General features: G+C 38.1%; 1 protein-coding gene across 3 annotated transcripts in view; it reads left to right on the forward strand.

The window, feature by feature from the left end:
- The window catches only part of NAV3 (neuron navigator 3), a 346,824-nt gene extending 345,447 nt beyond the window's left edge, over positions 1 to 1,377 (forward strand). For all 3 annotated transcript variants that reach the window (XM_028105477.1, XM_028105478.1, XM_088025643.1), the window contains one exon: positions 1,258 to 1,377. In XM_028105477.1, coding sequence (XP_027961278.1) covers positions 1,258 to 1,377 — 120 coding nt within the window. The remainder of the gene's footprint in view (positions 1 to 1,257) is intronic.
- The last annotated feature ends 13,869 nt before the right edge of the window (positions 1,378 to 15,246 follow it).

Below are 15,246 nucleotides of genomic sequence, written 5' to 3' on the forward strand. Positions count from 1 at the left end.
GCACACAAGCGTCCATAGCTTAACATATATATGCCTAAGGAATCCTTTTTTTAGATTTCTCTTTTTTATTGGATCGGATTCTCCAGTTCTCTAATTTGGGGGAAAAAAAACAACAACTGGGATTACTTTATAAAATAATAAAATTACTATGCATTAGACAACATAGAGTTTAGGACAATTCCTTTTTTAATTTTTTTAAAGATTTTATTTATTTATTTGAGAAAGAGAGAGAACGAGAGACGGCACGAGAGGGAAGAGGATCAGTGGGAGAAGCAGACCCCCCCGCTAAGCAGGGAGCCCCATGCGGGACAATTTCTAGAGACCCTTGACAAGAAAACAAGTCTTACTCCTTTCATGAAGACTTGTGCCAGTTTTCCTGCACTTTCTAAAATCGTTGAACAGTGTATCCACAATTTGCTTTTAAACAGTCTTTTTTCTCTAACGGTGGATCTGCGGATCTATCAAAAGCCAAGCAAGGTGGCTGCCTTTTATTTTGTAGTACATGGACACGTTAGCTGTCTTTCTCCCCAGGTGCCTTCACGCGTATGTCCCTTCTCCTGGAACAAACATTACCATTGTCCTATCCACTGGGAAACCCGAGACAGCTGCTATTGTTCCAGAAGGTGGCTTTTGTTTTCAGTGATATATCAATCATATTTTAGCCAGAAATGCAACAACAGAAACTTGACAGTGATTCTTTCCCTCTTCCTCTTCAAGCACTCATGGTCCGCTTCGTTCAATCCCCTCCTTCGAGGTCAGCTCCTAAGCAGCAGATGGTGCGCTTGTGTGCAGCAGCTGGCTTCATTCCACCCCACCCCTCCTTCTCTCGGGGGAGCGCGCGCGCGCCTGTGTGCGCGCCTGTGTGTTTACGAGCCTTCCTGACTTTCACTTGCCATTCAGTGCTTTCTGCCTCTCCCCGCCAAAAAGCCGGGAAGCTTGGCGTGCTCTCCTGCAACGAGCCCAGATGTCCAGCTGTGGTAGAGTTTCTTTCCCCGTCTCCCGGCTGGAGCCGTATTCATTCACAACCCCAAATAAAAGAGCTATCTAGAGGCCCGATTCTGTCCTTATGGTTTGGTGGTGTAGCCATGTTTGGGAGAACTGGGATAGGAGCCTGAGGCGACGAATACAAATTGTTTTCCCGTTTCGCTTGGATGGGATGAGGCGCACTGCTCCCTGTGGCTCAGGGCCGAGTGTTTTGCGGGGCTGGCTCACTCACTGCATCACTGCCTACATCGATGTCTCTTTTTCTTTCTTCAGATGAATATGCTAATGAAACTCCAAGAAGCAGCCAATTACTCGGGCACACAAAGCTGTGACAGCGATAGCACCAGCCACCATGAAGACATTCTAGATTCATCTCTTGAATCCACTCTCTAGAGGGTGAAAGAAGTTAGGGGAAGAGACTATGCTTTTTCAAAAGGTTTAACAAGTAAGGTATTTTCACTAACCCACTGCCAGTATGAAAGCACCCTGTCGAGGGCCCTGACCCAGAGTCGTGGTCTCCGAGGAGGCAGCAGAACTAAGTTGGAACCGCCAAGATGCTCAACTGAAACGGAAGCTTAACTTTATTTTATTTCTAGGCATTTTTATATCCTTGGAGTGATGTCCGGCTCCATTGTTCAACTGGAAAGGACCCTAAAGACAGGGCAACTGAATCGATTGCACACGGGATAGCCAAACTGGACTTTCTGTTTTTTTCCTCTTTAAAAGTTTACAATGCCGCCCTTTTTTGTCCCTCCCTTTCGTTTCCTCGGAGGGGCCGTCCTCCCCCCAAGCAGGGCCCCTTCTTCTCCGTCCAACCTCCTTCGTGCCCCATGGTGCTGGTCACAGGGCTCCAGCAGCGTTTGTGTTGTGCGCGCACCCCATTCCAAAACGAAGCCAAGAGGCCAGGCCTCCGTCGGCACGAGCGGAATTATGCGACCGCCAGGAAGACACGACGACGGCCAGCTGGAGACGTGCCAATGTCATTCTTAACTGCCACATTCACATGATGTGCTCCGCCAACTTTCTCGTGTATGATCACAGGTTTTATAAGGTTGTTTTTACCACAGGTTTTATAAGGTTGTTTTAAACCACCTGCCCACTCCCTTAACAAGAGTTTTATACCAATTATTAGTCAACACTGACAAAAGGCTTTCTTAGGGCTTTATTTGTTGGAGCCTTTTCAGTGAAAGAAGGAACATTTCCTATGGTGCTGTCTCACTGCCTTAAAACAGATTTCTACGACAGTTTAACAGTTGGTTTAAATCCTAAACCATTGGTAATCTCCACTGTCTTTTCATTTTATAACCAAGCAACACCAGTTAACACAGTAGCCTCATCTCTAGGTATCTGTTTGGGGTTTTTTTTTGTTTGTTTGTTTGTTTGTTTCGGGGGTTCTTTTTTTTTTTTTTTGGAAGAATTGGATAGGAGAAAAATCAGAGTATTTTTACCTTGGGAATAGATCGCCTCTCCTCCAAAATGTTCAAGTTAGCCCGGAAACCCTCTTTGACCATCACTTCAAAGCGAAGACATGTGGCTACCCTCCATCCAGTTCTAGGCAAAAGAGTTGTAGAAGGAGGGAGATTTGGAATTCTTAGCCAGCAGAGCTGGAAGTAGTAGATGCAACATGAGCACAACTATTTGGCTTTTCCTCCCCTCCTCTTTTCATTATTATTCATACTATTCCTCTTAGTTTGGAGCATGTCGTTTTGATTGCTATCGTTGTACATGAGAAATTCAGCATTAAAGAACACTGAAGCAGTGAAGTCACTGTGGAAGAAGCGTTTATACTGTAAAAGAAGGTTAGATTTGCACAGTCTACTGGGTAGGGATTGTAAATAATCATTTTAAAAATCTTGCACAAATCTAAACACACACACACACACACACAAATGTACTTTAATCCTGTCGGTGTTGAGGTGTTTCACTTGCTGAGATTTCCTGTACATTGCAAACAAATACAGAATGCAAACCCTCAAAGCTGTTATTATCTGGTGTGTTTGTCCTGTATTTACAGTTGTTATGACGATGCAGGAGCGATCAGTGCTAGAGTGAGCATGCTTCAAAACTGTACATGAAGCCAATAAGTTTTTGGGAGAGTAAAAATGTCCGAAAAGCATCTGTTGTGGCAGGCTTTAAAGAGAGTGCATGAAAACCAATTGGAATCATGGGAGAAGTTACCACCACGCACAGAGGGCGGGGTTTTGAGTTTTCCGAACCAAAGGGCTAGGCCATGGTGTAGACTTGTTCTAGGCACGTGAAGATGGGTTGCTTTCAGGACGTGAATTGGTGCTACCCTCTGTGACCACCCGTGGGTCAGTTGCTATAGAACAATAACAACACAAGACATCTGTGCCGTTTTCAGAGTGTCGCTAAGTCTATAGGTCCTACACGGTGCTATTGCCCTAAGGGAAATCTGAACTGAATTTATGCACATAGAATTGTCACCCTGACTTTGAAGCCTCAAACATGGATCAGAGCTGTCGTAAAACATCAGTATATGTAGCTGGATGAGTGACTAGTTGCCCTTGTATGATATGTGGTCTAAAAGAAATTGCTAATCTTTCCCTGCCATTTTGAGAAACACAGTCCAAACATGATCTTACACTCAAGTTCCTGCAATACATCCCAGTAGGTTCACCTAGTTTACAACTTAAACTAGTTTGTGAAACATTTGTCTGTATACATTTTATATTTTGTACATTTTTGATGTAACATATCATGTAAATAGGCAGAAACAGTGAAATAAATCATCTGAAAAGTTTTGTAGTCTTTGTAAAGCCCCAATAATAAGTACTTGGTGTCAATGGACTTAACTGGATGATGTATTTTCTATTGGTTTATTGTTCCTCTAGCTTGTAAACCAGCTTGCATATATTTTTTTGCAAATGTGCACCCTGTATCTGTCTAAATTATTACTTTGCCATTAAAGTGGAATTATTTATTGACAACAAGGTGTGGTGTCTATATATGGAGAAAAACTGAATAATCATGCACCAAAAGTGTCAAGCCTTAAAATGTTGCTTGTGCTATTAATGAGCCATCAATAAGGATGTGTGTAAATGTTTCTTTTATATACCTTATAGAGAGGACCACATAGCTTTTAATAAATAAACTGAAGACCAGAGATATATATATATTTTTAATGAAATTTATCCAGTGGGTATTTTTAGAAAACTCTCACTAGTCTACCTAAATGCTTGATTATAAAATGAGATAATATAAAATAGAATGTTGATATTAGTTAAATCAACTTAAGTGTTTCTTTGTTTATATTTCACTAAATCCTCTATTAAACTTTTAGCTTTAAAAGATTATGTTAAAGCAGAATGATTTTTGGTGGTGCTTAATTTTTTAATAGAAATTATAAAAAGAAAACTCCCTTTAAAATTAAACTTTTTTTTAAACACCTTGAGTTCCAACCCCACTAATTAGAATGTATATTTGGATGATATAAGTAGGATTTTGATTTTTAAAACCGGAAAACTTTTGAATTGGAACAGTTGTGGTGGGGGGAGGCATTAGTTAAAATGGGTCAGTCATCCAAAATTGATGCATTCGTTTCTTCATTCACAGTTTGGGGAATGCAGGAAATTTCCACATTTCATCCTATCTGGATAAAACCTGCATAAATACAAAGCTTGAGTACAATTTGACACGTGCACTATCAGGCTGCAAAGAGGAATCCCACCACTGTTATTCTTCTCTGTGTGACGGCCAGTTTACCCACATTCTGGATGCCTCCGTTTTCTTACCTCTAAAATAGTGATAGTAATAGTCCCCCCTCTCACAGATCACCATGACGATCAAATGGGTTATTACACGCAAATGCCTTGAACAGTGCCCAACACTTCCAAAGCCCTCCATAGATGGTAGCTGCTTTTGCAACCACCATTACAAACTAATAAAATATGTATTAGACTATTTTCAAACATTCTTGAGAACAGTACGTGAAGCATTTCAACTTAGTAAAAATTTTTTTTTTTTAGAATTTATCTTTTAATTCCCTCATTTAAAAAATGGAGCTAGTAAGAGTATCTACGTGTAGGGCTGTTGGGGGATTAGGTTTGGATCTGTAAAGCATTTAAAACAATGCCTAGCAGTCAAGAAACTTTGAATAAATTTTAGCTGCTCTAATGACACTGTCATTGTAACAAGTTAATTATATCAGTAGGATAACAAATACTCTGAGGATTCAATTTGTAAATACATTCAAGGTAATATTAGAGTCTTGCTAAATGTATGTCTTTCATCCAGTTTCCTCATCTGTAAAATGGCATAATTATAGTATCTCTTCATAAGATTGTTTTCAGACACTGATAGAATTAATGATCAAATGAATTATATTTGAATTTGGAGAAATTCAAATGCCTTTATTTCAGCCTTTTGGGTTTTCACGTTTAAAAAACCCCTACATTTTTATAAGAGATAAGCCACCTTAAAAAATGTTAATTCTGTGTCTTTGATAAGTTGTTTTAAAAGAAGCTTCAGTTGTGTTTTGCTTTTTTGGTTGGAGGGAGTCACCAACAGATAAAATATTGCATTTCTGAATGATGTATCATTTCTTATTTATGCAGGCCTTCATCAATAAGAAAGCATATTCATAGAAATTAAACATAGTACATTCTGAACTATAATCTTATAAGAAGAAAATGGAAGTTCTCAAGTTGTTTTCCATGAAATTGTAAAAAAAAAATACTAAACCCTTGTCATTGGAACTTTTAACAATGCACCTTGATATTCTAGAAAATCATAGGATTGAGTTGAAGTTGATGAACAACTGAGTAATTTTTTTTTTACATTCATTACATGTTAAAATGAAAACACTGTCAGTATATTGGATTATATTAACTATAGCATTATAATTAATTCACCTGATCCTCTTTACTTGTTTTTACTGTGGCTGCTAGAAAATTTACATTAAATCTGTTGCTTGTATTTGTGACTCACATATTTATATGAATAGCATATTCTAGAAAGACTGATCTTTATAAAATGTAAACGTGATCACCCCCCTCATCTTTTTTATATCTTGTGTTTATGAATAAGTTCCAAACGTCAAAGGACAATCCCTTGCTTGATCTGGATTTTGCTTATCCCTTGGTTTCCTTTTTCACCACATCCAGTGCCCCCATTTTGGTTCTGTTCTGTATGATAGTAACCTAATTGTAGACCTGGAAGTAATTCTTGAGACAGTAACAACAACTTTCTAGACAATTTAGCGATAAACAGGTGTCAGGGTTTTATTATGATCTTCCTGCACAGGAAAAACTCTAGTGGGCCAATTTATAAGTTTCTCTCCTAGTAGGTCTGCAGACTCTTGACTGTCAAGTGGATGCATGAGTGATTGGTCTCCCAAGACCAATATTGATCCCATAAATAATTAAGCAATTATCAGAGTTCTAATTTATTCAAATAAGGAGATTACTAGTTATATCAAAGCAATAAGATTTTGTCCCAGACAGGGTTTGAAACAATATTTCTTTTACAGTAATTTACTTCCTTTTACCCCAAGGCCCTTACACATTCTCAAATGCTATTACCTTAGACAAGCCTTTCTGGTCCTTCAGACCAGGTCAAGAATCTGATTTATTTGCTTTTCTAGAAATTATATATAAATGTCTTCTATAATAAGATATATATCTTACATGCTTCTCTTATGCCACTTATTGTGCAATTTCAGGGCTTAGAATATAGTGGATTCTCAATACATATAAATTGAATTAAAATATTTCTGTATGTGGAGATAGCAACAGAATGTTAGCTTCTGTAAAACAAAAGCATTAAATTCAAGAACCACTTTTACAGGCGAGGAGCTTCCTGGGAAGCCAAATTAATTAGAAGCTATTTGGTCACCAAGGAAGGAAGTGGATAACCCGAGGGTTTGTGTAAACCAGTAAAGACAAAATACTGCCTCACATTTAGAATTTGTTTTCCCTTTAGATGTAGAGTACTACATACTTTCTACCAAGTTTTCTTTTTCTGCTTTTCAAGTCCTTTGAAGATGACTTACATATAGTGAAATTTAAATGTGTGGGGTTTTTGAGGAACGGATAAAACAGTTGGAAATGTAGCACTAGAGCCTTGAAGACAAGTGGGGGCTGAAAAGATCAAAATAGGAATCCTTAGCATAGAAATGAGAAGTGAAGTTGTGAATTTCATTTTGGGATGTTTTCCCACTGGAAAGATCTTGACTAAGCGAAGAAGATAGAGACTGAAATTTGAGAGATGTGGTGGGCATCTTTATAGTTCATTTGGCCTTTATTTTTCAATTTGCATAATATATCTATGCCCATTTAATGTGACATTTATAAAGGAGGGGTATAATGGAAGAAAAAAAAAACATTGAATTCAGAGTCAGAAATCTGTACCCTTGTCATGTTTTGTGATTTTTTTCCAGGAATTATCAACTAACCCATCACATGTGTTCATCTAGATTTTATACCCTAAAAATGGTGATAGATAACTAAATGCACCCTATGTAGCAGGAGTCATTCTAGATATTGTGAGCAAATGCTGTGTATTTATCAGTTCCCAGGAACCATATTCTCAGGGAATAATAGAAAATCTAGATGTCTAGTAAGAGCCCATCCATGAATATTTGAGTGCTTGTATTTTCAATAGTTGTGTTCAGTTTGGTTTGATCCTAATCCAGTGTGTTGATTTGAGGCAGCTGAGTATAAGCTTGTTTTAGAGGATGGTGTCCAAGGTGTAGAAGCTGGACCAAATTCCCTATAAATTGCTTGAGTGTAGTAGAATGATCATTTGCCTAACATCAGCACCTCTTTGAAGGTGGGCTGCCTAGTTCCCGAACAAATGGCTGTCCTGGTAAGCTGCTTTCATTCTCTAGTCTAGCTCTTCCATGAGTTACCACTGGTGTAGGCATTGGGCAGGCTCTTTAGCTGGTTGCTGGTAGGGCTAGAAGCTCAGATAATGATGGAGAAATGCTGCCCAGAAACCTGGTATTGGTTGAACTTTTGAGGCCAAAAGCAAGCACAATGAACAGCCAGAGTCAGGCTCATGGTGATTGAAGATAAACTCTCCTGTCTGGCCACTACACAGAAACCAGAGGAGGGTCTTTTTTCCAATACCAGTGATTTCTCAGGGTAAGGAAATTCACGTGGACTATGTTCACGCTTCATATTCTGGACAATTGCAGAACTTATGGTAGGAATAAGAGAGCCACATACACAATCTAAAATTTTTCAGGAGCCATATTAATAAAAGTAGAAACAGGTGAAATTGATTACAATAATGTACTTTATTATCCCAACATATCAAAAATGTTATCATTTCAACATATAATCGGGCTAAAATGCCTTTTAATAAGATTTTTAATATATTTTTGTATTTTCTTTTCTTTTTTGAAGCAAATCTTTAAAATCTAGCATGTATTTTACACTTCTAGCACATGTCAATTTGGACACAGTCTTTATCAGAAGAACTTGATCTGTACTCAGAATTCAAAAATGGTTAGGGGGTGCCTGGGTGGCTCAGTCAGTTGAGTGTCCAGCTCTTGATTTCTGCTCGAGTCATGGTCTCAGCGGGGAGTCTGCTTGTCTCCCTCTGCCCCTCCCCCCCCACGTGCACGTGTGCTCGCTCTCTCTCTAAAATAAATAATTAAATCTTTTTTTTTAAACGAATAGTTAAAAAGTAGATTCACATAGATAAGTTGGTCCAAACATAATTAACATAAATTGAATATGAGTTTTAATTTTAAATTTTGGATAATTACTCTTAAGTTAAAAATTGAGTTCCAATTTGCTATATAATCCCAGGACAAAGGATGCCTACTCATCCTACATTTGGATAAAGAAGGAACTTACCTCAAATTGTGCTTTTGCCTGACAGGAAATGATTCTCTTCTCTAGATCAAAAAAAAAAAAAAAAAAAAAATAGAAGAGGAAGCACAAGAAAAAGAAAAAAAGTGTAACCATTCAAAGATACTTGAAATAGCAGAATGACTCCCATCGCAAGATCAGAATTTTACTGCAAAACCAGCAATAATATTAACATATATAAATATAAAGAGAGAATGTTTTAAGAGATTGGTGACAGAATAAGAGAGCAATATCTACCAATACACTAAAAATGGACTTGCATACTAAATGAGAGAGAAGAGGCAGATTAAAGCAGTGCTTTTCCTGATCTGCATAAAATATCCCTCGGGGCGATCCCCTTTTCTTGCCCACATTCACTGTTCACCAAACAACGTTCTAATTGCTAATCTGGTTTCCTAGAAACCCTGAAAGCTGTATGGGTATTTCTCAAATGTAATGTTTTTTCTCTTTCTTTCTTTTTCTTATATATTAAAGTTCAGTGATTATTTCTTTCCAAGACCTGAAAAACCATATTTCCTTGACTACATTTTTTTAAGCGCTGCTACTAGAAATTTAGTTCATCTGCAGAAGCCACAAGGCTGACTCTAAAGAACACAATAGTCACCTTGCCAGAGTAGCACAGTAATTAGCCTTTTTTTTTTTTTTAATACTGTGCTCTTTAGCTGTTTACTTTTTTCAGTATCAACCAAGCGTTTTACTAACTAGCTTGAAAAAAAGATGTCTGTCATACTGGTGGCACACTCAGAAATTTGAAACTATTAATAGTCCAAACACACATTAGGGTTTAAGTGAAATGAATTAATTACCCTATCAAATGAAATTATAATTGATACTAATGTTATATGAATCACCAGCCTGAAAATAAAAACGCCATTAGCATAAAACAATAGTGGAGAGAAAAGTTTCTGGGTGACCAGCTGGTGTGTTAGCTCCGTGAGGGTGACTCCTGCCTTGCTCCTGCAGGACACCATGGATTTGCAGTCTGCTCTGGAAATTTCCTCCTCACGGAAAGAATTGCAAAAGATATGCAGGACCTTCAGAGAACTGGAAAATAGATCATATGCAAACAGATGAAAACATTTTTCTAGCCAGGCAAATATTGATACTGCTAGAACCCGACCTACAGTTACTGTGTGACCATTAATTTCAAAGAAAGGTCAAGTTGCAGATTTTAACATCAGTAAGGCAAAAGGGGAACAGGAATTTGAACATACCATAGAAAAATGCTGTAAGAAATTTTACATTGTTACCTTTCACTGAGAAATCAACCCAAGGGTTAATTTGAAGAAAAAAAAGAAAGATTTTGTGGCCGAAGTATTGTAACTTCTGGCATGTTATGTGTTAATAATATCATAGAGATAGCTCTACAAAGTAGTATAATCAATTTTTAGAAAGTGGCAAAAAAAATCTTATATAACTTTATATTACTCTTCATATAAAACATAGGATCTAAACTGAAGAAAAAGAGGAATCCCAGAGTAAATACTACTGTTCAGTCAGAGGATAACAAGTTAGCTAAATGCATGCCTTATTTAATATGCATAGGACACCAACTGGAAAATTCCAAAAGAAACAGCAATGATAATGTGAGTGTTATATTTTATTTAAGTTTTAGCATTCCCAAACAGATACTAAGAATCATCTGTGGCCTCTAAAGTTAAGACATTTGTTTTATTTCATGAACATCCATTACTCATCCACTGAGTAAACAAGTGGCTGATTTTAAAGACATTTTAAGTGCTAATAAAAGGGAAATTTTTCTCCTCTCCCCACATTTTGGCCTTGGGTTTAGGGAATAGAAATTTTCACCTGAGAAGAACTGCAGAAGGACACTCACTCTCTCCATCTCCACCCCCAGGGTGAGGGGCGAGGTGCAGGGGGTTGGGGGGCTAAGGCAGAGCCCAAACAAATTGCATTTGTAAAAATCCCTCCTGTAAAGGTTATTAGCCAGGTTACCCTCAAAATTTCTCCAGGGCCCCAGCCTGCTCTTAAAAGCCCTACCCTTTACTTCTTGTCCCGAGCAAGGGTAACCTAAGTGAATGCTAAGATATGCAGCAGGTCACAGTCATCTGCCAAAGAGGACAGAATGGTCTCTTAAATCCACTTGTGTGCAAATCCAGCTTACAGCTGGTATGCAGTAAACGTCCCTGGGCAGGGTCTCTGCAAGTAGTTGGAGCAGATACTGGGGGGATGCTGAAGTTCCCCAGCTTTTTCATCTGCAACTGAGCAAGTCCAAATGTCTTGTCTTCGAATTGATATTTGTGTGTATGGTGGGGTGGGGGGAAGGGCACATACCAAGAAATCTTGGTAACATCTTTAACAGAACCCACACATACTCACTTCTAACTACAACAGGAAGATTAAAGAAGAAAATGGAGACAGTAAAATACTCGCGGCTAGCTAGCTAGCATGTCTTTTCAGTCATCTTTGTTCTTAGTGTTCTATCCACAACACAGTGTCTTGAATGCACTAGGTGTTCAGTTAACTACACTGAAGAGATAAGGAGAGTCTTCCAAGGACTGCAAGAGAAGGTATTTGCTGATTAATCATTTTTATATTTAAGAAACACGTTAGCCAAAGAATGTTGTTATCTATGCAATGAGAACAAGTTTATTCCCAGAGCCACTCAGAATAATCTTCCAAAATTTGTTTGCCCAAACAGAAACTACTTCTCATGGAATTTCTGAACTTGCCCATATTCACTACATGGTATTCAAGCTAGAGAACCTTTAGGGATGCAAATAGTCACCATCTATTTAAAGATACATCCTTGATCAAGAATAAATGAGGCAGATTTGGGTAGGCCAATGATACAGAGTTTTAAAGAAACAATTATCCCAATTCATATTTAGGAAAAAAAATTTTTTTAAAGATTTTATTTATTTATTTGAGAGAGAGAATGAGAGATAGAGAGCACGAGAGGGAAGAGGGTCAGAGGGAGAAGCAGACTCCCTGCCGAGCAGGGAGCCCGATGTGGACTCGATCCCAGAACTCCAGGATCATGACCTGAGCCGAAGGCAGTCGCTTAACCGACTGAGCCACCCAGGAGCCCTTAGGAAAAAAACGTTAAGGCAAGTTCCCTTCTTCTTGATTTACCTCAATGACCGAACATTACCGAACACAGAAAATATCCACAAAGCCAATAAATTGTCTCTAGTAATGCATTCAAACATATCATCTTATGCTTTTACCCATTATCCAAAATGTGGCCATTTTTTATTTGCATTTCAAATCAAAAGGTTATTTCTTTTAAGATGCCTTTAAGTAATGAGCATAAGAAGCACAGTGTATAGTTTGTTACGTCAGAAAATGGAGGAACACTAGACCCTCTTTCTTCTAAACTGACTCACCTCAGAGTTACACCAGCGCTTGCAGACCAATGCCTCAGTATCATATAACTGACTTCCTAACAATTTTTTAAATAGTTTTAATTGCTTACAATATTACTTTTCTGTCACTGGGTAATAAAAAACTACATAGATAGCAACCTAAAACAACACCCAGTTCTTATCTCAGAGTCTGTTGGCTGGGCTCAGTTGGGTTCTCTGCTCAGGGTCTCACAAGACCAAAATGGAAGTGTTGGATAGAATGAGCTCTCACTTGAAAACTCTGGGGAAGAATTTGTTTCCAAGCTTATTCAGGTCATTGGCAGGATTCAGTTACTTGGGGGTGTGGGACCAAAGTCCCCATTTTCTTGTTGGCTGTCGGCCTGGGACTACTCTCAGCACCTACAGGCTTCTCAGTCCTTGGGTGTGGCCTTGTATAGCTTTGAAGCCAGCAAAAGCTTGCGGTATCCTCATGCTTTCTCCCTTTGATTGTCTGTGATTATATTAGGCCTACCTAGATAATCAGCCTGCCTTCTGCCACATGATGTAACAGAGTAATAATACCTCATTCTTGTAACAGATCCTATTCACATTCTAAGGGAAAAGGATTACACATAGAAGAGGGTCATTAGGAGTCATTGTTAGAATTATGCCTACCACACTCACCAACATTTAAACATCAGGGTATTTCATATAGATATCCAGAAATCTGGTTCCTCTTAAATTCAAAGTTTCTAGCAACACTGGGCCACATTCCACCACTACAACAATTGGCTAGACTTGATAAATGACAATCTCTTTCAGAGGGGCACACTTGAATGGACTGCACCAAACCCTACTGGCGTATACACACCCAGTTTCACTCTGTTCATATTTCAGTTTTCCACAATTGCACCGCACAATAAATAATACGCAACACATTTCTGACAGAGTACATATTCACACCCCTTCAAACCTAAATTTATCCAGGAAACTAATCATCTCAATGATATCTGCACTTTAAAGATAATGAGACAATCTCAAGCTACACACTAATGTTCCTTTTGCCTCTCAAGACTGATTCTTGTAATAACATTTCAATTACTTAGTAATTCTGAGCATGTACTGTCTTTTGGGCTGATAAGTGAATAATATTGCACAAATTAAATGCTACCACTGAGTTACCCCATGCAAAAGACACAAATGTACTCTCAGTGGACAAATGTATTCCTGTGTAATCATGCTAGCAGCAGAAAATGGAATCTGTCATAAAAAATAAATTATCCAAGAGTCAGACCATGTTCACACAGCTCAGCACTAAATTTCATTTTCCTTGTTCTTCAGCTGAGAGTCTAAATAAACACTAATAAAACAGTCTGAAAGATCACATTGTTTGTTAAAGTTGGATTCCATAGCTTCAGAATTCAGATGTAGGAAACCGTGGCAGTTGGGCGGCCGGTTGCTTCTCACGTGCTGGTTTCTATGTGACCACACCCTCATTCAACTAGATTTTCCAGGTTCAGAAGGCATAAAGGTGCAGAGAGAGGTGGTGTAAAGCAGGCTGGCCACGTACTTTGAGGGACTGTGGGAGGGGAGGCTGGAGTTGATGAGGGTTAAAGTAATGGGATTAGCTAAGGGTTGTTGTGGGCCAGATTGTGGAGTGTCTACATATAAGGGTAAGAAGTTTGGAAATTTTTCTGTTGTGAACAGGGATCTCACTGAGAGTAGCAGAAGAGTACAGCAATTAGAAGCAAAGCCCTTAGGGACACCTGGGCGGCTCAGTCAGTTAAGCATCTGCCTTCAGTGCAGGTCATGATCCCAGGGTCCTGGGATCACTGTCCCACACTGGGCTCCTTGCTCAGCAGGGAAGCCTGCTTCTCCCTCTGCCGCTCCCCCTGCTTGTGCTCTCTCGCTCTCTCTCTGGCAAATAAAGAAATAAAATCTTAAAAAAAACAAAAACAAACAGCATAGCCTGTGGAGCCAGACTATGTGGATTCAAATCCCATCTCTGTCACTGACTAGCTATATGACTTGGGACAGACTATTTTTATATTTATATGAAACATTAATGAAAGTATTAATATTTTATAAATGTAATTAGTGTTATTATTATTAACTAATAATAATATTTCATATAGACATTCAGCTACTTCCAAATTCCTGACTCATGGAAACTATGGGAGCAAATAAAGTCTTGTTGTTTTAAACTACTCAATTGCATGGGTAATTTGTTATACAAAGAGTCGTTTTAGTAGTATTTTGGAAAACCAACATTTGACAGGTATTCAGAAAAAAAGTACAGCTGCTGGCCATTACAGCAGCTGCCAGCCACATATGGCTATTTAAATTTAAATTGGTTAAAATTAAATAAAATTTAATATTCAATTTACCAGTCACATTAGTTCATTTTAAGTAACTCTATAGCCACATGTGGTCAGTGGCTATTGTACGGATAGTGCAGACAGAAAATTTTGGTTATCTCAGAAGGTTCTACTAGATAGACCGTGTTTCTCTGGAGCAATGAGACTCAAATTGGAACCTTCAAAGGCTTAGGAAAACATGGATATATTTTGTTATTTTTATTTGGATTTAAATATTTGAGATGTTTGGCATAATGATTATTTTTTAAGAAATTAACATTCTAAATCATTTGGACAACCATCTTAAAACCAAATATTGCTAATCAATTTCTGTGCTTCCTTTAAGACCCTGAATTTGGATGTTTATAATGGAGTTCCAAGAGTGCTGCTCTACATGATAAGAGCTATTGATAGAAGAACCGAGTCAAAGTCATTTTATAACAAGGGGTGTATGAGATGATGTTACAGAACAGCAACCCATCATGTCACACATGCTATCTGAATTAAAGTCAGTCACGGGAAAATTGGTTCATCATCGTAACACACTGAGCTTTCCATGATTTACTTTAGGCAAAACAGCATTCTCTTCGTATGATCTTTATTATCTTAATTTGACTATTATTGATTATATAATTTTGTTTATATTTGTAACTGTCTTTGATCTATAAATGGATAGTGGTTATAAATACAAATATAAGATTACTCTTATCCATGATTATATCATATTGTAAAAACATTTTATAAGGAATTCCCTTATAT

The sequence above is a fragment of the Eumetopias jubatus genome, unplaced genomic scaffold (assembly GCF_037043125.1).
Source record: "Eumetopias jubatus isolate StellerSeaLion01/CBP00866 unplaced genomic scaffold, mEumJub1_p1.0 scaffold_8, whole genome shotgun sequence".
Taxonomy (NCBI): Eukaryota; Metazoa; Chordata; class Mammalia; order Carnivora; family Otariidae; genus Eumetopias; species Eumetopias jubatus.